We start from the raw sequence: 25,000 nt of genomic DNA on the forward strand, positions 1-25,000 counted from the left end.
TGATCTCTAATTCTTTCTCGAAGTGATCTATTGGTTTTACCAACATAAAATGCGAAACAGCTGACACAGTGCGCCACATATACTAAATGTCTGGTAGTACAGGTTCCATTCAGCCTCAGTTCCCATAGGCAGCCTGTATCAGGATGTTTGAAATACCTTGATTCATCCGCTGAGGCGCACTGTGGACAGCTGCCACATTTCCTTTTCCCCAAATACATATATGGTGTGTCAATCCGGGTATTACTCCTCTAACATAACATGCGTTTAAGATTAAGTTGATTACTGTATGTTATCTTAGGACAATCACCTAATATGTCCCTAGTAGACGCATCTACTGTCAAGATATGCCAGTTCTTGCTAATAATGTTTTTAATGGCTGCATGATTTGCATTAAAAGGCAGCACTATAGATGGTTGTCTACTTACTATGGTATTAGCTTTAGAAGCCTTGCTTGATCTCATTGAAAAATATGGTTTTGCTAAGCCATCTCTATTTTTTCTAACTCCATGGCATATCATGTCTATCTCTTGTTCAAGATATCCTCTGATTAAAAATTCTTTTTCAAAATTTGGAGCTTATCCTCCATGACAACATTTTCACTACAAACTCGGCTCACTCGAAGTGCTCGCCCTTTGACTATGTTTGTAAAAACTGTAGGATTGTGTGAGCTGTCTCTATGTAAATATGATGGACAAAAACATGGTTTCCTATACAGTTTGGTCTTACATGCATCGTTCTCAATATAAATGGTTACATCTAAGAAATTAATAGATGTCTTAGAATATTCTATTGTAAATTTCAAAAAAGGGCATGTCTTGTTAAGCTGGGCATAAAAAGATAAAAGACTATCTGTATTGCCTCTCCATGCTATAAACAGGTCGTCCACGAAACGCCTGTAAAAAATAATATCCGGGTGTTCTAACAAAAAGGACTGCTCCCAGGACAACATTACCAAATTTGCATATGCATTGGCACAACTAGTCCCCATAGCTACACAATGCAATTGCTTACAGCACTGTTCACCAAATAAGAAAATATTGTTCTCGAGCACAAGTTCTAGAAGTAGACATAGAAAATCTACCTGCTTCAATTCCATATGCTGTTTAGAAATAACTTGATCTTTAAGCATCTGTATACCTATTTGATTCGGGATGCTGGTGAATAATGATACCACATCCATAGTACATAAAATAATATCATCAAAACTAGCTTGAGGCCCAAGGGCTACATAAAGATCACGTAAAAAATGTTCTGTATCTCTAAGGATATGTGTATACTGCAATAATATTTGTTTAAGATGGGCATCCAAAAATGCCCAGTGAGATCACCCTTGCTCTCGGAGCGGAGCCATCGGAGCCGTTCTTCTCGGTCGTCCAGGCTGTCTGATCACGACCTCGAGAGAGTGGTGAGTAGACTATTAAAGTCTCAGGAACTGGCCCAAATACTCCATAGCCCATCTCAACAGGCGGTAGCTATTTCACATCCACCAAACATTCCTCCTTCGACTCTTACAGAGCTCGGAGCCAGAGCTCCTCGGAACTGGCACCGTTGTAGCTTCGGAGCCGATAACACCCCTTTCGGCTCCGTCATCCTCTGCTCCAATTTCCTCCTTGAGACCTTCATTGGAGGGATCCGGGCGTCTGGTCTCTCTCGTCGGCTCCGAGGGGGCGAGTGGCATCGTACCCTTGTCCGACCCCGTTCTCCCTCTCGGAGCTTCGGCGTTGGTGAGCTCGACCCCAACATCTGCCTCTGAGCCTTCCCTCTCGGTGAGTCCTGGGGTTCCTATCTCTTCAGAGCGGGAACTTTCTGGTCTCTCTGACGGGGGAGCCTTCGAGGTGATGAGGAGTGACTAGCCCCTGGGCTTAGTCAACGGACAGTTCCATCAGCTCCTCCCACTACAGTGCCTGCTGACATCTCTTCCCACTCTCTTGCTCCCGGACCGAGAGATCCAACGCCTCAGGTTTCCTCTTCCGAGGCTTCTCCTGATCAGTCAGGTGAACCCCCGCATAAGAGGACATGTAAGAGGAAACATCTAGACTCCCCTGAGTCTACTACATCAGATACTGACCTGGATGAGTCGGAGGGATCCCCAAGGTCCTCCTCTGAGGATGTCTCATTCTTAGACATCCTTGAACTCCTTAAGCAGAGGGGGAACTGGCCCTCCCTTAATCCTTCCAAGGACGAGTCAGTATACCTGAAGGCATTCGGATCTCGATCCTCCACCTCCTGGGTGTCTCCGCCTTTCGACCCTTTTATGGAGGTAGTGGCTCGGAAGGTGTCGATGGCTCCGGATTCGGTGGAACCTATCCCTAGGAGGCCTTCAAAATTTATTACGGCCCCACAAGATAGACAATATTTAACAAAAGGTGTCCCAGTTGATGCCATGGTGGTGGCTGCTGCCACCAAGAAGGAACTAGCTGATCCTTCAGTACCTGTCCATCCTCCTAACAAGGATTCTAGGACTATGGACAGGTACTGCAAGCAGATTTTTTCTTCAGCGACTTTTGCCATGAGATCGCTGAACTACTTATGCCACTTCACCCGCCTTCAAAGAGATGTTCTTAAAGAGTTGGGAGAAGGTCAGCTGCTGGGTCTCAGGATAAGATTAGCTCACAGCTAGGAATCCTTAACTCCATTGTTAACTCCTCCATGTGGCTCATTTCTTATGCAGCCGATAGAGCGAGTAGGGCCGCAGGCACAGGAGTGGCTTTAAGGCGTCAGTCCTGGATGCGGCTTTGTCATTTTGCAGACCCCTTCAAGGCGTCCTTCACAAACTTCCCCTTTGATGGGTCGACCTTGTTCGGACCTCAAGTGAAAGACACTTTGACTAGATGCGAACAAGATGGCAAGACTCTTTCTGCCGTAGGAATCCGTTTCTCCACCCCTTCAAGACCTTACCCCAAAGGACAGAAGGGAGGGAAAATGTGGTTCAAGAAATCTCAAGGAGTCACGCCTGACGACAAATTCAGTTTACCCCAGAGGCAGAGGGGTAACAACAGACGCCCTAGGGGCAGAGGTGGTCTGCAGAATCAGGGTAGCAGAGAGCCTCTTTCTGACAAACCCTTCCAGCATCCCTGAGATGTTGCCCGATTGTCCACCTTCGGAGGCAGTCGGGGGAAAATTATCGCTGTACCCAATAGCCTGGCTTTCCCTTTCTCAAGACAAATGGGTACAGTCAATTATATCCGAGGGTTACAAAATTCCCTTTATTCAAACCCCAATTCAACAAAAGGGAACCCTTCCAGACGTTCCACCCGGTCTAAGGGAACTAGCAGTACTAGAAATATCAAAACTGCTAGTAAAAAGAGCCATCCAGCCAGTCCCAGCAGACCAAATAGGATCCGGAATCTACTCAAGGTTCTTTTTAGTTCCAAAAAAGACAGGGGACTGGAGGACCAATATTAGATCTGAGCAAACTCAACAAGTTTGTAAAGAAATCAAGATTCCGGATGGTCACGCTTCAGTCCATTGTGCCCTTTCTGGGCAAGGACAATTGGATGTACTCGATAGATCTTCAAATTCACAGACGCTCCATAAGATTTCTCCGCTTTTGGCTGGGGACCAGTCACTTCCAATTCAGAGCCCTGCCCTTTGGACTCACTACAGCCCCCAGAGTGTTTACCAAATGTATGGCAGTGGTTACGGCTCACCTGAGACTTCAAGGATTCCAGGTGTTTCCATGTCTAGACGACTGGCTCCTCACTGCCACCACCAGGCATCAGCTTCTCCAAGCCAGAAATTACACCATTCACATTTGCAGAGGGCTAGGAATTTCTATAAATTTAGAAAAATCTGCCTTGTCAATGTATTACTTTTACAGGCGCAAGATTGGACACCGTACAACTTTCAGCAAAGTTAACAGACCAAAGGATCTTGGACATTCAAAGACACGTCCAGGTGATTCTTCTCAGCAACAAAATTCAGGCCAGATTTGCTCTGAAGGTATTGGGTCTTATGGCGGCCGCTATAACACTTCTTCCCCTTGCCCGCTTTTACATGCGTATTCTACAATGGATGCTATTCACCCAATGGTCTTTTCAACAACTTCCCATGCATCACAAGATCATAGTAACTCCAACTTGCAAAAGGCATCTGACTTGGTGGATATCGTCCCCTCAAATCCATCAAGGCAGACCTTTTGTTCCTCTTGCCCCGGTTGCCACGGTTACATCGGACGCCTCCCTGATCGGGTGGGGGGGCATTATCAGGGCAGAATGGTCCATGGCACTTGGCAACCTTTCGAGTGCCATCTGCACATAAATGTTCTGGAGATGAGAGCGGTGCTTTTAACGTTGCAAGCCCTCAACGACTCTCTTCCCCTGGGAACTATTGCAGTCCAAACGGACAATATGTCCGTAGTGTGGTATATAAACAAACAGGGTGCAACCAAGTCCTATCCACTGTGTCGAGAGGCTCTCAGACTTTGGCAATGGGCAATCTCCTCTCACCGGTTTCTGATAGCAATGGACATCCCCGGGAAATCCAACATCATAGCGGACAGATTGAGCAGAGCTATTCTCATGCCTCACGAGTAGTCTCTCAAACAATCAGTGACGGAATAGATTTTTCAGAAGTGGGGCCTTCCTTGCTGCGACCTTTTCGCTACACCTCAAAACAGCAAATGCCCAGACGACTTCTCTCTCTTCCCCCTTCCAGGCCATCCCCCCAGAGACGCTCTAACCCAAGATTGGCCCCGGGGACTTCTTATGCTTTTCCCCCTTTTCCGCTGATACCTCAGCTAATTCAGAAAGCAACCGCCTTGAGAACCAAGTTGATTCTCATTGCCCCTTATTGGCCTCGACAGATATGGTTTCTGTTCCTACATCATTATCTCTTGGTACAGCCATGGCATCTGGACCCGGTTCCAGATCTTCTGACCCACCAGTCGGGTCAACTGCACCAATCCATACCTTCTCTCAACCTCACTGCTTGGTTGCTCCACTTCCATCCTTAGCCAGGCTTCCTATGATTTCTAATCCTGTACGGGATATCATAGTAGCTTCCCTAAAATCTTCTACCAGAAAGATTTACACTAGTAAATGGCGACGTTTCTCTTTCTGGGCAAAAGCTAGGAACATAGACCCCTATACTGTTCCAGTTCATTCGGTATTGGACTTCCTAGCTGAGATTTTTCATTCCGGATCCTCCTTTTCCGCAGTGAAAGTTCAACTGGTAGCCATTTCAAATTTTCATATAGGCCTTTTGGACCACAACATTATGTCACATAAACTTTGCAAGGCATTCCTTCGAGGTATCTTTTTATTGAAACCTCCGATTAGAGACCCCCCCACCACAGTGGGATCTAAATTTAATTTTAACATCCTTGATTCTTCCCCTGTTCGAACCTGCAGCTGCCTGTTCTTTGAAATTGCTTTCTTGGAAGACACTTTTTCTAGTTGCCATTACTTCTGCCAGGAAGAGTATCTGAGCTTCATGCTCTCTGCATTCGTCCTCCCTATTTAATATTCCACAAAGATAGGGTATCTCTAAGGACTAATCCGTCTTTCTTACCAAAAGTGGCATCGCAGACGAACCTAAATCAATCCATTGATCTTCCAGTATTTTTCCTGAATTATTCTGATAGAGCGGAACAAAAGTTACATTGTCTTGATGTTCACTGCCAGCTCAGATATTATCTGGAGAAGACTAAAATTTTTAGGAAATCTGATCAACTGTTTCTATCCTATGCAGAGAGCAGGAAAGGCCTTCCAGTTTCCAAGGTAACTTTCTACCAGAGTTCTAGCTACATCTACAGCTTTTCAAGCTAGACTTCCAATAGACACTATTTGTGCAGCAGCCACATGGGCCTCTCCTCATACCTTTGTTTCACATTACAAATTAGACTTGGCCTCCAGAGACAGAGCGAATTTTGGTTCCACCGTTCTCAAGAGTCTGTTCCATTGAGCCACCCAGGATAGAGGTGCTAGGGACGCGGTCCCATCCAGCAAGAATGAAGGCGAGATTGACAACTTAACATTTAGAAGTTATGTACCTACCATAACGTTCCATGTTAGTTGTCTTCTCTCGCCTTCTTTCTTTAAGGCCCCGCCTCCATCCCCTAGCCTGGTCAGACCGGGAAGATTATGCATCTTCTATTAAGAGGTTATTCCCTTTTTCTAGCTGTTCAACTTCTAGTGTCACTAGATTAGGTTGATCCTTTCTAGAGGGTTATGAGGTTATTTAGTATTGTTATTCTTCTTCCTCTTCAGTTGGAAGAAAATATTACTATTTCTTTAGCTACCAAACGAGATCTGGGTAGTCTCCGCCTTGCATCATGGGATATAGGGTTGCCTTCAGCTGGTAAAATTAGCTCTCGAGCTTAGCAAGTGCCAAGTCGGACCCGAGGTTCGGCTCCGAACCCATCCAGCAAGAAAGAAGGCGAGAGAAGACAGCTATCATGGAACGTTATGGTAGGTACATAACTTCTAATTTTATGCCTTTGTACTGCCCACAGTTGTGGATGTCCCCTTTGTTCTTGTACACTGGCACTAGTGTGCTTATTCTCCAGTCATCTGGGATATGTCTGTCTTTCCACACTACTATGAATACCCTCAGGAGCCATTTCTCCCCTGTCTCACCCAGCAGCTTTATCATATATGTTGTGACCTCATCTGTTCCTGCTGATTTCCCTGACTTTATTTTCCTCAATGATATTCTTATTTCTATGGTGAGCTCCTCTTTTTTTCATCATAGGCTGTTTCTGGGGAAGTACAGCTTCTGTGGGGTTTTTCTTCTTTCAGAAGCTGCTGGAAATGCTCCTTCCATCTGCCTTTGATGTCCTGTGGACTGGTGGAGCAGGTTGTTGCTGGCATCCCTTATATGAGGGGTGTCTTAGAGTGCCTCCGATGCCCTATTTTTTGCTATTGCAACTCTTTTCTTAGCTTTTGTTAGCCAACCAGTATTCATTCCTTCCTTAGCCTGGTTGGTCTTTTCTATCTCCCACTTTTTCCTGCATTCCTTCTTTCTTTTGATGACTTTCTGGATTTCTGCATTCCATCACCAACTTTTCTTATGTACTTTATTTCCATACCTAGTTCGGCCACATATAATTTCTGTAGCCCTCACACATGCTGTTTTAAGGTGCTGCCATTCTTCTTCAACTCCACCTATTTCCTCCTCTTGGTGTGCTAGATCCACGAGTAATTTTTTGAACCGTTGTACTTAGGTCTTCAGCTTGGTCTCTATTGACCTGAGATCATTTTCTGACCAGTGCTTTCATCTGATTGTGGCAACCAGTGGTTTATGCTGTGGGCCAGCTGTTCTCTGTGGATGACTTGCAATCATTGATTCTACCCCGGTGCCCTTTCCTTACTAGGAGGAAATATACCTGTGTTGCATGTTGTATGTGATCTTGTGACTGTCGCTCTTTCTGGGCCATGTGTTTGGCTACTGTCAAGCCATTTGCCAGACAGATGTCTAGAATGGCCTCTCATCCTTTATTCCTGTTGCCACACACCCATGTGGACCCGGGCAGCCCTCGTATTTTGTTCTCTCTGTCCCGATATGTGCATTCAAGTCACCCATTATCAACGCCAATTCATGTTGTCCTGCTTTATCTAGTAGGTTCTGTAACTGCTGAGTGCAGTGTTTTCCTCGCTATCAAAACCCTGCTGAGGAGCATAGGCTGAGATTATGAATTCTGTCCTGTCATTACATTGGAGTCTGACATGAGTCTGTCACTAATTTTGATGATACCCCTCACTGCCTTCCAAAGCCTCTCTAACCACAATTCCACACCATTTCTAACCTGTTGTCCTACTGAGTAGTAGATTCTGGATCCCAAGCCAAGTGGCTTTGCTGCACTGTCCTTCCATCTTATCTCTTGGACACACAAGATATCCACCCTCCTCTGTATCATCATGTCATCCACTTCCAAGCTGCATCCTGTCAGTGCACCTACATTAAGTGCAGCAATTCTCAGTTCATGTTTGGCAGGTTGATTGGTTTTATGTCTAGCTTTTGCCCAACAGAGCTACATCAGGTAATACAGGCTGGGCAAGTAGATACCAGCCTGCTAGTAGGTTATTGACCTTGGGCTGCTGGCCTTTATTGCGGGCACACGCTGGCCAGTAGGGGGCACATACACCCCTCCCACCATTAGCATAGGTCAGAGTAGGCCAGGTCCTCAACCCATTTATCACCGGTAACTACCCATGCCCAATGTGGCGACATTAGTCAACTTGACCGAATCTTCTAGAGCCATAGGTTACACAGTTCAGTGGCTAGACCTGAGCATGAACTTGAAGTTAGCCAGTATAGAGGATTAAAGCCCTGATTGCGACTCAGGTGCCCCAAGTTTTCTTATTGACTCCAGCACCTGATAAGCAAGCCAGAAGAGGAATAAGGCATTTGCCTACTCACCTCAATTTGGTGTTGAGAGTGTGGCATCATGCAGGGGGCGCAGCTGTCTTCCCAAGGCCTTGTGACAATAGTGGGATAGAGCTATTGCTGCAGTAGGTGGGTCTGCAGAAGAGGAATGCGCTACTACATACATAGACATGTTTTACTTGTATTACCACAGCATGACCAACTGGGTGATATCAGCCATGCTCATTGGTGTAATGCAGGGCTTAAGCAGAAATAGCAGCTAAATCACAGTGCGATGTCCCCAACTTCTCAGTTCTTCTCATTATGTGGAGAATCATAGTCTGAACAGTTGGAGATCTTGTATTCCAAGGAGATGAGACCCATCTTATAAAGGGACATGGAGTGACACCTGGAAGAAAGGAGCCATAGAGGAAAGCTGGGGATCTGAAGTCAGTGATAAGTGACCCCAAAACAAAACTGCAGCAAGAAGGTGCTCATGTCTTGTAGATGTCCTACTCTCTATTTACTGATTAAATACCACAAAGAATTTTGTTGGCAGTGTAATTTTAATGACATAGTGATTTGTCTTATAACTGTATACTTAATGGGCTTATGAGTGTTTCTCAGATGTACTGTACATTTTTGCCCAGTCCCACCATGTCAAATATTTTGTGTCAAGTCTAGAATATAAAATAGGGCAACTCCTCAAAACTGAAGTGACTTTCCCTGGGCTTGACAACATCAGAGTTTCGGAGGGATGGCCTTGCCCCACTACATTTAAAATTAAAAATGGTAAATGGGTTGCCTTTTCAGTTTTTCAATCTTGACCAAATAGGCTTCAGCTTTGATATTAAATTTGTACTTCAATTTAGCATACCCATCCAATGATGATGTCTTAGAACCATTTCATGGAGAATTGTTCAATATCAAGCTACCTCAATCAGTAAGAGATCACAGTATGTTTTTTCTCCTACTGAAATCTAGAGGAGGGTAAAAAGTATACTTGTGTGACCTATTGTATGAAGCCTACTGTGGCGATATGAGGTACTGCCAGCCATGCCAGTAGAAGTAGGCAGAGGACATGTTACATGCCAGCACAGCTAGCTGGAATTTTGTAAATAATTGTGTCATTTGTATATCAAACTGATTTGTGCAGATGGTTGTGCTGAAAATGTATTTGTGAGGTTTACTTATGTTAAAAACATTATCAACAGTGTGCCCTGTTGGAAAGAAAAGAAATGTATATGTTTTGTTGTAACCAATTTAAATGTATATGTTTTGACAGAGGATGCTGGAAGAGAAGAGGTTAATCTCAAACCTCAATAATAGTAGGAACATTAAACTACTTGGCCTAAGAATTGATTGAGACTGTACTATACTGGAATTAACTGGAAACAACCGAAATGAGACTGAAACAAAAGTCTTTATCAGTTAATTACCCAAACTCATGCTAAACAGGTGCCAGTCTCTCCTTTATGGACCAAGTCTTGTGTAATTTTCAGAATTCTCCAAACACTGTAATTCATTTAATAAGGCTTTATTCGATGTTCACAGTATCCGAATACTGTCTTCATTAACGGTGCTGATGAACAATAACAGTCCGTAGGAATGCTGGTTAGTGATAACAGTGCTGCTAAATATATCCAAAGTCTCTGCACGTTATTCTGATTGTCCTGAATGATGTAAACTGAAACAGTCTTTATTTGACCTGTCTTCTGTACTCAGACTGGAGTTGTCTGTATTGTAGCTTAATCTTTTCTGTATATCAGGTTGAACTGACTGGCTGACTTTCCTAACTGTATCTGAAGTATATTTTAATAATGCCAAAACCCTGTAATGCTTTACATGCCTGCTTAGCCTTGGTTACCTTGGTTTACAAGCCTGGTATTACATGTGCCTTCTTATCTAGGAACATTCTGTAGCTGGCAAGATTTTATCTTTTTATTGAGAAAAAGAACATTCTGTATTTCTGTATTTTCTGCATATTCATGCTTATCTTTCCTTTCTAATAAACTGACTGTCTTTGAAATGTCTTACACTACATATTTTACCTTTTAGTCCGCATAATGCCTAATAACTACTTTAAAATGGGGGTCCCTAATTTAACATATATGTTTTGATAGAGGATGCTGGAAGAGAAGAGGTTAATCTCAAACCTCAAAAATATATTTGGCCTAGGCCATAAAGATGCTGTCTCACAGTTTTGAATGAAGCCAGAGACACAATGTCTATAAGAAGTATGGCTTAGTTTATTAGCTCCTGTAGGAAGAAGGGAAGTGTTTAATGGTTTTATCACTTCCAGCAACTGCACCATATCTGAGCAATGCTGTTGTGTGTGTACTGTTGACATGTAGGTGATAAAATCCTGGCAGCTTCAGTGTTGGTGAGTGTGGGGAACAGTCAGATGGCCAGATGTTATGTCATTGTGTAATCAACTCTGAAATAATATTTAGATGTTATATTGAGAAGTCTCCAAGTCAGACTGAGCAGTCCGTTCTTGGAACCCGACAAAGAAGGAAGACCACTCACTTCATCTTGCCATGCACTAGTAAGTGAGCGGGGACTAGTACTCTTTAAATTAGTCAGGAAAATATAGCTAGAATAGTTGAGTATTGTTTTTCTCTAACTGTGTAAATCTTTCCAGCTGTGTTATTTTTAATATTTTTGTGATAGAAACTCTGGTGTTTACTGTAAATAGATATGTAGTCCTTTCATGTTTTTATTATTAAATATATTTAAACGTCTCACTGTGTCAGGTCCTTTTAGAAAAATATAAGTATTTGCATATATTAATTTGCAATAGCTCTGGCCACTCCTGAAAGCCTTGCTGTTTGGTCAACATTGCCATTTGTATTAATATTAACTTCACTCAACATAATTGGATACCCTTTTAAGAGTCTTATAGTAGCTGACTGGTGGCAGTGAATCTGCCATATAGTCTGATCAAAGTTGGTAGAGCGGGTAATCTGTGCCAGCCTTTCCCGTGTGTGTGTGTGTGTGTGTGTAAATGAAATCTGTTAGTGCGTGTGTGTCAATTATTTAGAGCAGGAACGCGAAGCACTGATTTCACAGAGAGGACTTGACTTGGACACTCTGCTGAGGACCTAACCCTACAGCTGTGCCAGTGGGAAGTCTTACTGGGGACCTGGGCGGGAGACTGATAGAGACTCCCAGACCCTGGGCTGAGTGTGTGCTCTTAAGGGAAATTGTGCTTGATGCAGAGAGGTCTGCAGCTGGAAATACTGTGTGTATCCATTTGTATTTCAAGTGAATCTCCCTCTCCAGTATCAGTGGTGAGGATTCAGGTTCCTTTATCACAACTACCATTTCAGGGGCTGCGTTTTCTTTCCCCCAAAGCAGACAAGCTGCTAGTCATATTTGGTTTTATCTTATGCATTTGTAGAATGAATGATTCTGTATTTCTCTGAATTTATGTATCTCATTTTCTAACCATTTTGTAAGTTGTAGCAAAGCCTGAAATGTAGTCATGTTCTGATGTCCCATTTGTCTGGCTTTTCCTTTGTACTTTTCTTTTATTAAGACGTGCCTTTTTTATGCATATTTATTGAAGAGATATCTTGGGACCCTTAAGTGATTGTGAAACTGACTTGATAAAAACTCAGTGAAGTTTTATAATTCACCCATTGCTACTTATTTGGTATTTATGAATTTGATTAGAATTTAATATTTCCAGTTCCAGTTCCTATGCTGTATCTTGCAAATGCTTTGATGGTCGCTGAAAATGTTCTATTTCTTTGATTCATTTAGGGATGAGTACATTTGTCAGTGGTTCATCGGAGTAGTTTTTCGAAAGGTTGAACATGCTGATGGAGTAAGCATTGATTTAACAGATGACATTCAAGCATTTACAGATACAGGTAATCCGATTCTGTCCATTAAATGATGCAAGTAAATTGTGTTACAGCATTTGCATTTAGTTTCCAATATGTTTTAGGTCTCTGAGTTAATCTAACTCAGATGGTGCAGGTATGCATAAGCACCTCTGACAAGTCCATGCCTTAACTGTGAGACTTTTGATACTTGCAGAAAGTCACAAAATGCAGTGTGTACTCATGTCTATAGTAACTTGTATAGAGGTTTTTGGCTGTACCTAGAAGATGAATGTTCCACACCCAAATAAAAAGTATCCCACGTAGAACACAATAACTCAAGTATACCACTACATTGGTTTTAGAGAACACAATAATTCAAGTATCCTGTTAGTGATTTTTTTTTTTTTTACTATAGCCAGTTGCTGAAAGGTCATTGTTGTACATATAAAGATTTCTGTCCATGGCATTTTGAATTACTTTATTAGCCTATACTCTGCCACTGTTTTAGGCTTTATTACTGTGTAGCACAGTCAGTGCAGTGGCATTTTGCTAATTTTGTTTTGATCATCTTTGCTGCTTGTGAGTTATATTCCGTTTATCTCCCCAGTCCTCCCATGAGTTTCAGCAATCTTTCCTCCCCTGCAAGGCCGTACCATGTCCCTCTGGAAAAACACTTCGCCAGTATGAACACTGCAACAGCCACAGCATCATTAGCTAGTAGATTGTACCTGCTGTCAAGCCCTGTTGATTTGTGTGGTTCAAACACTAACAAGACTGATGCTAGCAACTTCATATTTACTATAGTCCTTGAATCTAAATATCTTAAATTTGTTTATTTTGAAAATTAATGACTGATGTATACAAGATCTGTTAACTCCAATTTTCATAGCTATGCAGTTTTTGATGCTGTTCCTAATTCTGAGCCTAATTAAGTCCAGATTTTGAAAATGTTGACATTATGCAAACTGTATTAACTATGGAATGGTAATTGTATAAAGATATGAATACAGATGTAAAGATGAGGTAGGCCTCTCTGTCACCGTGATTTGTTCTTGAAGAAGATGAATTACTGTAGTGCTTCAACAGTGCTTATCTGTGTCAGTTCACATAGGTAAGACGAGTGGTCCGAGTAATGATCCTCAAGGCAGTCCAGCATTAACGCGAAGAAAAGAAGAAATCTCTCCATTCCACATTACAACCATGCTTGACTAACAAGTCTAAGAATCATTTTGTAGCATCGAGGGGCTGGTGAAGCTTAGTATGACAGTATCGGATGATTTGGCAAAATCCCAGAAGATTGCACCAACATATTTATTACCTGACTGGCAACACAGATATACCATCCCATCCAAGAGAGTAGTGCTAGTAGTAGAAGAACTGAAGCCATGTTCAGTGTTGAAAGTGATGTTTGTCTTTTGTTAGTGAAGGAGCAGTTGGTGCGCACATGTTTGTAATGCATTTAAAACTAGGGAGAGTAGGGTGGTAATCCACTCCATCCCACCCTGCCTATGTTGTACAGAAACAGAACATTATTTTAAAGGTTGAAATGCATCTTTAAGGGATTTTTACATAAGCATAGTGACTAAATAAAGAACTAGCTGCAGTCTTAAAGTTAAAATCAAGGTCTACAGCTGTAGACAAGCTACTACCAAAATTCAAGTACAGAGATTGTATTACGTATGTATGAAGAGTGTGAGGTTCATATCACAGGTGTGATACAGGATGCTAATGTCGAAGTTAGAATTTTTGGAGATAAGTGTCTGGACAGTTCTGGAGTGGAAAGTTGTGGAGTTCTTCCTGGTCAGGGTCTTCTAGTGGAGCGCCTGAGACACAAAACTGTGTGTGTCCTGTTTTCTTTATCAAGCTGTAGGCAGTGTGAGTGTTTCAGTGTCCTAGATAGAATGATAAGATCACAGACTTTTTGGAGTTTAACATGCACGTGATCATGGCTGCATGGCTTTTTGCTAGACATCATGTCATGCTTTACTTGATTATACGCAGCCTTAAATTTGATATGGTTCCGATTCCAGACTAGTTTTTGTGGTAAACAGATTATAGATGACCCTGTTTGACTCTGATGTTTAATAATGCCAGGGAAAATCTGATAAATTCAACAGACGTGATGCAGTTACAGTATGGGCTGTGGCTTACTTGCTTAAAATGCTAACAGAAATGACACTGAAGTAAGCAATTGCCTTATCCAAGGGGAAAATAAGAGGAAGTCAGTCAGGGGATTTTTGAGTTAAGCATTTCTGTCTATTACTGATTCTTGCATAGCTGTATGCTACATATACTTGTAAATGGGTACTAATTGTTAGCTGAATTGAAATTGCTGTAAGACTTTGTCCTCTTCGTGTAGTCTTTTTCTGTATCTGAATGCTGTGGAATTCTTCCTGGTCAGGGTTTTCCAGTAGTGGGACACAAGAGACACTGACCATTTTGCAATCTAAGAGACTTAAGTTCTTCTGTTGTATAGATGAACAAGGGAGATTAACACACTCCATTTCACCCTATTCTTATAGGGGAGGAAATTATGGATATAACATTTAATTATTTACTTTTGAAGTTAGTCATGTTAAGTAGGTGGTTCTTGGATCCTTAAAAATATTTCTGATGCCATTTGACTTGCTGATATATTGTAAATCCATTAGTATTGGGTTGGAATAAGCTTTGTAAGCTAGGCACAGGTCACCTCTTGGCAATCTAAAGGATACAGAGTATAGTGACAGGGCTTTGAGTTGGTTCATGTAGGATATGACGTTTAGGTCTTGTACACTTCTAGCAAGGTATCTCCTGTGGGTGTTCCAGTTGTTGCATATGTCTGAGCATAAACAATCTATACATGGGGGAAATATGACAAAGGCACAAGGAATTAGCTCCTATTCTTTAGCAGGAGACCACCAGATGACTGTCTTCATAGGAGAATGAAACTAGAGGTGGAGGTTGGGGATGCTGAGCAAGAGGAGTTCACAAAGACTTCCATTTTGGAAAATAAATTTACCAAATTTTACCTTGTTGCAAGTAACTGATGATGTGGAGAGACTGGTCTTAAGTGGATTACTGCCGGATAATTTTTTACTTTACTGTTTGGTAACTGTGTAGGTTGACTGGCCCAGACTACCTTTTCAGCCATGACCTGAGCTCAGAGACAATAAACAGAGTCTTGCGTTAACCTTTGCTTTCCATATTGTATTATTTGAAAGGAGTAATACACAGTACAATAACTATCTGCCATGCATGACTTTCAGGATTACACTGTCCATCCCAGAAAGTATTAGAAATCATTCAAATAAGAAACAGCAGTTCCCCGGTGGCTCAGTGTGATGGAAAATAGCATGGTTGCTCATTTTAGCACACCCAGACATGGTTCGAATCCACGGAGTGGTACTGAGGTGTGTGCATATATACACAATAGAAACCCTGAATATTTGTAGAAACAGTCAGAAAGTGGGTGGGAGGTTGGCCTAATGGTGAAGGTGTTTACCTTACAGGCACAAGGTGCAGGGTTTGATTCTCACATGGGGTAACTGGCTAGGCTTAAAATAGCCCACAAGGGCAGTTAGCCTAGTAATAATCTATGAACCTATGAACAGTGCAAGCAGACTTAAGTTATACACTTAGAGTATTAAGTTTACTTAGTACATATACAGTTATTGTATAGTTTTTTATAAAGAGAATGTTATACACTACTTGTACATTTCAAATAAAGTAGCAGGTTTACATAGGTTTCATCAGTTTAATATGGGCTGCAATACAGTTTTAGATACATTAAATCACTTTTTAAAGCGTAAAATTGAATTTTCTTGAAACACACAAAAAACTGAAATGGAGGCAAGTAAAAGAAAGAAAAAAATTACCAACGGTAACTCTACAGACTAAGAAGAGAGCACAGGAGCAAGAGTTAAATTGCAAAGGGAAACAGTCGACAGATTGTAATCATTTTTTTTAATTTTAAACCATTGAGAGTATATCCATTATCCCTAAAGCATTTACAAGCAACTTCCTTGAAAAGATGCTCACAAATGGCCAACTTAAACTTTGTAAAAATATCTTGATGTCTTGTTTCAGGTGGTAGTTTGTTCCAGAAAGATGGGCACATTTGTGAGAAGGCTTTTTCAGCAATGACTATTTTTAATTGGGATGGTTGAACAATATTAAGCTCTCTTGGGAATTCCTTAAGAAGTAGGACAATTCCCAGATTGGGAATTTTTTGGAGGACGGGTGAACATTCTGTTTAAAATTTTGTATAGTAAAGTGCATAGAAGATAAGTTTGTCCTTCAGTAATGGGTAAGCCACTGTAGGTAATTCAGAAGTGACAAAGTAGGGCAGATCTGTCAGTTTTATTCTGGGTGACTTTGTCATCATTGAGCATTATAAACAGTGTGCCAAGAGAGTACTGGAAGACAATATTTTACTTCAGGGAGAAGGATGTCCTTGTCTAGTGCCTTGCAGACAATAGGAGATGATAGATCTGCTATTTTGTAGCAGTGTTTTAGTTGCGAGTAGACAATGTAATCCGTATGGGTTGTAAATTTTAATGTAGAGTCCAGGGCTAGGCCTACGTTATTTGTTCTGTATTACAATAGGACTAATAATGATATTGTCTGAGATAGAAAGGACAGGAAGCAGAGGGGTTCTGTGAGGGAAGGGCAAAAGCATAACTTTTTTGTAGTTTAATTTGGAGGTTTTGTTCTGGCCCTTGACAGCTAACCGAGAAGGCTTGCTTGAGTTGAAATTGCAGGACTCTGGGACATCTGATTGCCTGGAGTAATGAAATATCTACATAGAGAGTGTGGTTAAGTTCAGGTAAGTCATCGGTAATATCATTAATGAATAAAGAAAACAGTAATGGGCCTAGGATAGAGCCTGCATCTAATGTCATATTCATTCCTCAATTGATGGGTCTCTAATCCAACTTGCATACTGTCAATCTAATAGAAAACCGTAGCTATCAAATTGTTTAAGCAGCTGTTTATAAAGAACTTTTTCAAAAAATGTTGCAAGAGGCAAAGAGTGAAGATAAGTGATGGCCTTTGTGGGTTTGAGGCTGAGGTACCTTAGGAAGAAGTATAATGATGGCATGTTTCAGGGCTGGTGGAGCAATTCCTGAGGTGAGTAAGAGGTTAGAAATATAAATCAGGGCTACTTTGTCTGCTGTTTACAGTGGAGTGCAGTAAAGGTAGAGGTGAAGGGTTTGAAGTTCTTTAATGATCTTTTAGTTTCCTTCTCAGAAACCGTTCAAAAGTGGAAGCTGGTTGCATACTCTGCAAAAATATACATCTGAACTTGAGAGACTTGGAGCAGTTTGTTGGTTAGAGCTGAGGTTAAGAAATGTGTTAGTGATGGTTAGTTTCTGTGTGTTAGTGATTGTGTTGGTTTCTATAGTCCTCTGGTGGATTAAGTTTAAAATTATCACATACATCACTGGTGAGAGCAGTGGAATTGGAGGACTCTTTTAGGTGTTTTTTTTTTTTTTCTTTCCAAATGGTTTTTGGATTATTGTGTTGCTGTGGAAGATCTAGCAGACTGTTGCACTGAATGAGGAATCTTAAGTCTATTAGTTCTACTGGTAATATGATACAGATGGAAGGTTCCAAGTCGGTGGCTGAGTAAGGAATATGTAGATTAGAGTGCTGCCAGTGTGACGAAATTGTGAAGAAAGCCAGGAAAAGTCATGAATTTTGGTAAAATGTTACTGAACAATAATTATGCTGCCTGCCAAGCAAAAAGTTTGGAAAAAGAAAAAGGGACAATCAATCAGAAAATAAGAAAATGCTAAGAACTTCAAAGGTTTTTAATAGGGAAAGGCCATTCAAGTTCCAGCTTTAATACAGGGCATGACTTCATTAATGTAGAGATTTGTTTATACTATCACTGTCACACTTCTTTTGTCATTTTATTTTAAAATACTGGAAAAAATCGAACAATTTATTTATTTATTTTTATTTTATTTTACATTTGTTGACCGGGCTAGTCTAGCTGGATATATGTCTATTTTCAGTAGAGGCCCGGGGAGAAAAGCTCCAAACATGAATATTGAGACAGTTAACAATACATAGAACTATTAAAAATAAATACAGAGGTAGCAATGGTCTAGTGAACAGTTATAATAATACATTTGTGTACTAAACAGTAATAGTGGAAATTAAACAATTCTATAAAAAAAAAAAAAAACTAAAAACAATTCTACAAATCACACTAAATGGTATGAGCAAGTCATAGTTATAGGAATGAGAATATATATGTCATTGTGTTATTCAAGAGGAAGAATAGTAGTATGATTTGGAAGTACAGGTTAAAGGAGAAGGGATAGGGTTAAGAATAGAAGGGGAAAAAGAAGTCAGTCTGGGTTAGTGCATGGACAAAGCCAATGAGCTTTCAGATGTTCTTTAAGATGTTTTTTAAAAAGAGAAGTAGAAGGCAAGGGTAGATAATTCAGCAGGAAGCCGATTCCAGAATTTTCCTGCAGTGTTTGAGAAAAGTGAATCCCCGGCTTTGTTGTTGGCTTTATTTGAGGAAACTAGAAGCTTGTTAGCAGAGCGTAGTGTAGCTAGATTAGTGTAAGGTGTAATTAGATGAGTGAGGATAGGAGTGTTGTTAGGGTGGTACAGGGTCTTGTGTATAATAAGTAATTGTTGAAAGAGTATCTGGTTTTTCAGTTCTAGCCATCCAAGTTGTTTGAGGTTAAGGCAGTGGTGAGTTTTAAAGGGGGGACGTGATGAATCCAGCTATACTGTTATAACAGTTGGAGAGTTTGGAAAGGTTATTATTGGATAGGTTGGTATATATAACAGAGGCATAGAAGAGGGTAGAGATAAGGTGGGTTTGGGCAATTGCTTTCCTAGCAGGAGGGGTAAGGAAGGGTTTTATTCTATAGAAGGTGCCAAGTTTTCTGTTAACAGACTTTATAGTAGAGTTTATGTGTTCATTATAGTTGAGATGATTATCTATAGTTACACCTAGTAGGTGGGTTGTAGTCTCTGGGTTGATGTTGGTACCATTGTTAGAGGTTAAAGAGAAGAAAGGAATGGGTGATTTATGAGTAGGAGTAAAAAGCAGTAGTTTTGTTTTTTTGGGATTAAGGAGGAGGCAGTGTTGCATAAACCAGTTTTCCACATTCTGAAAAACAGTTTGGGTAAGGGAGTGGAGAGAGGATATATTCTTGGCTGTGCAGATTAAAGTGGAGTCATCAGCATATTGAATGCAGGTGGCTTGAGGTAAGTTCATGTGTAAGTTATTAATAAATAAGGAGAAGAGTAGGGGACCTAGGATAGAGCCCTGGGGTACTCCAATATTTACTGGAAGTAGTGAAGACAGATTGTTATGCCAAAGTACTGCTTGCTGTCTATTTTCCAGATAAGACCTAAACCATTGTATGGCTTGAGCATCGAGGGAGTGAGCCTTTAGTTTGTTTAATAGTAGGTTATGGTTAACCATGTCAAAGGCTTTTGACAGGTCAATGAATAGAGCAGAGGAGAAAGAGTTATTGTTACGATTTTTATATATAGTGTCCGTAAAGGATAAAAGGGCAGTAGATGTGCTATGGAATGGCCTGAAGCCATGTTGGCAGTTTGCCAGTAGGTTATTTTGTAGTAAGTGGTTAAGCAGTTGTTTGTGAATACATTTTTCCATTATCTTAGCTAATGGGGAGAGTAGAGCAATAGGGCGAATGTTAGAGCGCTCAGTAGATGGTCCTCCTTTATGAAGAGGGATGATATGGGATATTTTCCATAAAGTAGGGATTTTGCCCTCAGAGATAGTTCTGTTAATAAGGATTGAGATGGGATAGTCTATGGCTTTTGCGGCAATTTGTAGGTATTCAGATGGGAGATGGTCAGCAGAACGGGTACAAGGTTTCAATTTTTGAAGAAGCTTACAGATGAGAGAAGTAGATACAGGTTGTATTTGAAAGGTGGGTAAAGAAGTATTGCAGTTATTAGGTTGGGTAGCAGTGGGAGGTGGTAAAGAATTGGCTAGGGTTTGAATGGCATCTGTGAAATAGTTATTAAAGGCATCAGGGATTAGGTTGGAGTTGCTATTGTTGAAACCGGTTGGGTCAGGAGTAGTAGTGTGACCTGCCTGAAGAAGTTTGTTTATCCCAGACCAGAATTTTTGTGGGGTTTGTTGATTGGTTTGTTGAAGGTGTAGAAAAAAATCCTTTTTGTCTCTAAGAATATCCTTTTTGGTGGTATTTCTTAGTTGTTTAAATTGGAGGTGGGTTGTTGTGCATTTGGTAGATCTCCATTTGGCCCAGATTTTATTTCTAAGGAGTATCTTTTGCCTAGTTTGTTTTGTGAGCCAAGGGGCAGTTTTGGTTTTTATTCTAGTGGAGCGGTAAGGTGCATGTGGGAGTCTAGGATTTGAAGAAAGTTTGTATTAAAATAGGTGACAGCTTCGTCTAGTTCTAGATAGGTTAGTGGTGACCAGTGACATGCTTGCAATTCGGTTAAGAAGCTGTCTGGATTAAAGAATCTTTTTAAGCGGTAGGTTTTGAGATTATGAGTAGTTGCAATATGAACTTTTTGTCTAATAATGTAGGTAAGTACGTGGTCACTGATATCGTCTGGAAGGGTTCCTGGAGTATAAGATTCAGGGTATCTATTTATAAGAATCCAGTCCAGAGTACATTCCTTGTTGTTAGGTTTATGGATTCTTGTAGGAGTTGTTATTAATTGGGAGAATCCAAAGAGGTTTATGTGGTTGGTAGAGTTTAGAGAACTACAAGTGGACCAGTCTATGTTAACGTCACCAAGTACAATGGTCTCCTGGGGTAGTTGGGTAGAGAGGTGACTCAGCAGGTTTTCTAGAGAATGAGTGTTATTCCCTGGAGGTAGATACATGCAGATTATATAGATGGATTTGGAGTTATTGATTTGGAGTTTAATAGATAGGGTTTCAGATCTAGAGCCTAATGATGGAAGCACATTAATGGGGGAAATTTGGAGATTAGATTTATAGAGAATGGCTAACCCCCCACCTTTTTTATTTTACGGTCATTTCTGAGGATGTTATAGCCAGGAGGGCTAATTTCCTGGTCTAGAGTAGATGGTTTTAGCCAGGTTTCTGTAAGACATAGAATGTCAAATGAGTGGATGTCAAGGAGTGCATGCAGGTGGGAGATTTTATTGTTAATACTTCTAATGTTAAGGTGAGCTATCAGAAGGGAGTTAGATGGATTTGTAATTGTAGAAAGTATAGGTACTGTAAAATTGGTAGAGTTAGTTGGGGGAGTCAGTAAAGGGGCCAGGGTTTGGATGAATGTCACCGTCTAAGAGGGGGTGTTGCTGGGGGTATAGTAGAGATTTTAGGAGTTTATAGAGGTTATTAAAAGTCTTTTTGGTAGAGAAGTAAATAATGTGGGTTGCTCTGTGGAATAGTTAAAGAAACAGGTTATGTTACTATGGTTAAGGAAAAAGGTGATAGAAGATGGTAAAGTCTGTTGGCTGCAATGGTTTTGTTCAGACAGAGAAAGATGTTCATAGGAGGTTAGAGAGTAAGGTATGGTGAGAAAGGCTAGTGTGGTAGTTAGAAATAAAAAAATGTTGAATATAGTTTTATTAGATGGGGCCATAGTACTAGGATTTAAGTAGGGAGTAAAAAGTGTTAGTAAATGAAGTTGTAAGGAAAGGAGAGTGTATGAGGAGGTTTAGTAGGTTATAAGTTAAGTGGATGAGGAAGTACCATGGGCTTAGATAGGAGGTAGAGTAGAGTAAGGTTGGGATGTAGAGGGAGTAGTTAGAAAAAGAGTTTATTAGTACTTATTAGGAGAGAGAGTTAAGGGTGTGGTTAGGTGATGATGAGGAATATGATAGGAAGAGATGGGATGAGGGAGTGGTCAGTGAAGTATAAGTTTAGGACCACTGGGGTGGGTGGGAATTGGGGGTAGGGGAGCGGAGTGAGCCCGTAGGGCGAACGGAGCGGGTTGAAACAGAGAATGGAGCAGCTAGAGGAGGAACAATCAGCAGAGCTGAATATTAAAGGTATGTTAATGATATCTAGGGTAAGAGGAAGCAGAGAAAGGTAGTAGTCAGAAAACAGGCAGGTATAGCAAGGTAGGGTAAAGTGTGAAGTGTAGAGTAATTTAAGGTGAAAGAAGTGTAGCATAAAAAAGCAGAATAGCAATGGAAAAGCAGAAGAAATATTGGATGGGTTAGAGGTCCCACCTATAGGGCAAAGCTAGTATTACAAGCAGCTACAGAAATGGGTGGGGTAGGCTGTAGCCGAATATGGAAGGAGATAAGTTAGAGAGAGGGGACTAAAGGAGGTGTAGGAGTAAGGTCAACAAAGGTAGCTAGTTGGGAGGGGGGAGGCTGCTGGCTGACCGGGCTCAGAGCGTGCTTTAGAACCCCTGGATCAACAGTGAACGGTAGTATGCAATACAGGCAGGACATAGAACATACTTTCTTATTTTCTTGAGAGAGGGAGCAGGTAGGAGAGGCAGTGAGATGAAACCACGGGTCCTTTGATGGTAGGTATGTAGCTCTCAAATTATAGGCTGGATCAATCCAGTGAAGAACAGGGTACTTGTGGGAGAAAGACAGACAGACAACAGTAGTGGTGAGCAGCAAGAACTAGCATAGACAACAGTAAAATAGGACAGTAGTTGTAAAAAAAAACTATTGGACAATATACTTCCACATGTTAATACTAGTGGCTGTCAGTATCAAAGAGCCCTTATCTTCTGTTATATTAATTTAGTCTAAAGGTTATACTCTATAGGCTACGTAGAACAACATATAGCATTAGATTAAAGACGTAGTCACATCTAAAAGCATGTGGAAAACAATACATTAGATACAGTACAGTCAAACAGGAAAATGCAGATAAAGATAACAGCAATTCTATGTATAATCACTGGTGAGAGCTAGTGCCAGTGGTAGGCTGGCTAATAGTCTACACTAGGTTTCAGAAGGAGGCGGCACAACCTAAGGGAATAATGGCCTATGGTGTCCTTTGTAGCAGTTAAAATTAAAATCAACAGAGACTAATACGGACAAATAAGTGTTTTTACCCACGAAAATATTGCCCTAAATGTAGTCTTTATATTTAAAAGTTACCCACTAAATATAACCCTAAATGTAGTCTTACAGTTCCACAGTCGCAATTTGTATTACAAAAGGGTTAAACAGACGGTTAGTAGGATTCCATTCATCCTGAAGGCCAGAGCACAGGCAGGCATTGCATTAATTATAGCGTTTCCTCACGCACTTAGAAACATCCACGTGTGCCTCGAGCTGTTTATGGCCATGGAGTTACTGTGGATAGTGGGACCCTATACTAGGTTCAAGTAGCCATCCAGATGAGCTGATAAAACTGCAGAAATCACAGACTGAAATGGAGAGCGAGTCTTCACAACAAATTGTTCAAAAAGAGTTGGAAAACAGAGCGTACGTAGAAAACCCAAGGCGGTGTGTTTTTGCTATACCAGAGAAATTAGAAATAATTTACTTAATTTAATGAAAGCACAAATAATCAACTGGACTCCTTAGTAGTAGTTGTCAGTTGAGAAAGCTCATTGTGTACATGTGCTGCAAATCTGGCCATTACAAACCAGCAAAGACCTATATTAGTAAAGATGCAATCATATCAACAGAAAAAGTCACTCTCCACAAAACTGTGTCAGAAAGTAAAGTAGATTAAAAATTGTGGACACTGATATGTAATTGCTATATACTAAGCAAAAGCTAAACAAGTTTATCCTAGCAATCATATGATTCTGAGAGCAGGTTTGAGGTTCAAGTTGCTAAATTAAGCTGTCTTCAGATTTTTTTTTCCTGAAGTATCAAATGTTTTGGAAGAGGAACAGGCTAGGAAAGAAATGCAAAGGTTTAGTCAACAAAGAGCAAATGTCAAGCTGAAGGGACTCTTACTAACAGAACATTAAGAAGCAAAGCCCAGAGAGAGACTTTGCCAGGAAAGCTACTCCATTGTTGCAAAGAAAAATGCTTCAGTGGCAGAAAAAAGCCCAGTATCTGAACAGAAGAATACGGAGCACCTTGAACTAGAACCAGAGCTATCAGGAAGAAAAGGAGCAAAGTGAATTTAGTGAATAAGTAAAACTGTAAAGCATCAGTCCCACTAGGAGTAGTGTAGTCTTTTGCATTCCCTGTGCCTTTATTTGCCTAGCATGAGACTTGAGCAAGTCACTTAACCAGGCAGTCCTTTGGGGCAGTTAGGAATTTGGGCTAGGCTTAAGTCTCAAGGACTGCATGCCTAGAACTACATGTGAACCTACATTTGTTTTCAGGTAAGTAGCAAAACTGTATTCTTCGTAACTTGGCTCAGACAAAGGCTTTTCAATCAGGAAATCTGCATGTGTCAGGCAGTGTGAAATTCCACTGAAGCTAAGTGTTGACTTAGCCTCGGTTATGCTGATGTTACCAACATTGAAGAAAGTGGTGATGAAGGTGAAAGAAAGTACAAAGGCTTGTTTGTTGCTCATTGTTAGAAACATCATCTGGCCCTTCAGTTCTTTGCAGGTAGATGAGGAAGTGGAGAAGAGGCAGTAATGTATTTTATTTTCCTGAGTTCAAAGATCTCTGTCAGATGGCAATTATAGCCACAAAAGTAAAATACTTTTTTTCTTCTTGAAAGGAAAGCGATGGCAAATATGGAAAAGCCTTTAAAGGAGCAAAGATAACAGTCAGCAAAGATGCATGTAATCTAAGCTGTGTGTTTCCCAGTAATAATATATGGCTGTGAGAGCAGGAATTTAAGGAAAAATTGATTTGAGCTGTCTTATTGGAAAAAGCTTTTGAGAAGAACATGGACTGCAAGATCATCAAATCAGTTAGTGCTTAAGGAAATAAACCCAGACTGTTCACTTGAAGGCCTGATAGTGAAACTAAACCTACTTTTA

The 25,000-nt window shown here is 40.8% G+C and overlaps 1 protein-coding gene across 1 annotated transcript in view; it reads left to right on the plus strand.

Annotated features, from left to right (window-relative positions):
* PAPOLG (poly(A) polymerase gamma) overlaps nucleotides 1-25,000 on the plus strand; it is a gene marked incomplete in the record, with an annotated part of 1,229,485 nt that overhangs the window by 373,585 nt on the left and 830,900 nt on the right. Inside the window, 1 exon segment of the mRNA XM_044054963.1 lies at nucleotides 12,076-12,185. Within this exon segment, the coding sequence (XP_043910898.1) occupies nucleotides 12,076-12,185 (110 nt within the window).

This window comes from Protopterus annectens, chromosome 1.part2 (assembly GCF_019279795.1).
Source record: "Protopterus annectens isolate FY-2018-M chromosome 1.part2, PAN1.0, whole genome shotgun sequence".
NCBI lineage: Eukaryota > Metazoa > Chordata > Ceratodontiformes > Protopteridae > Protopterus > Protopterus annectens.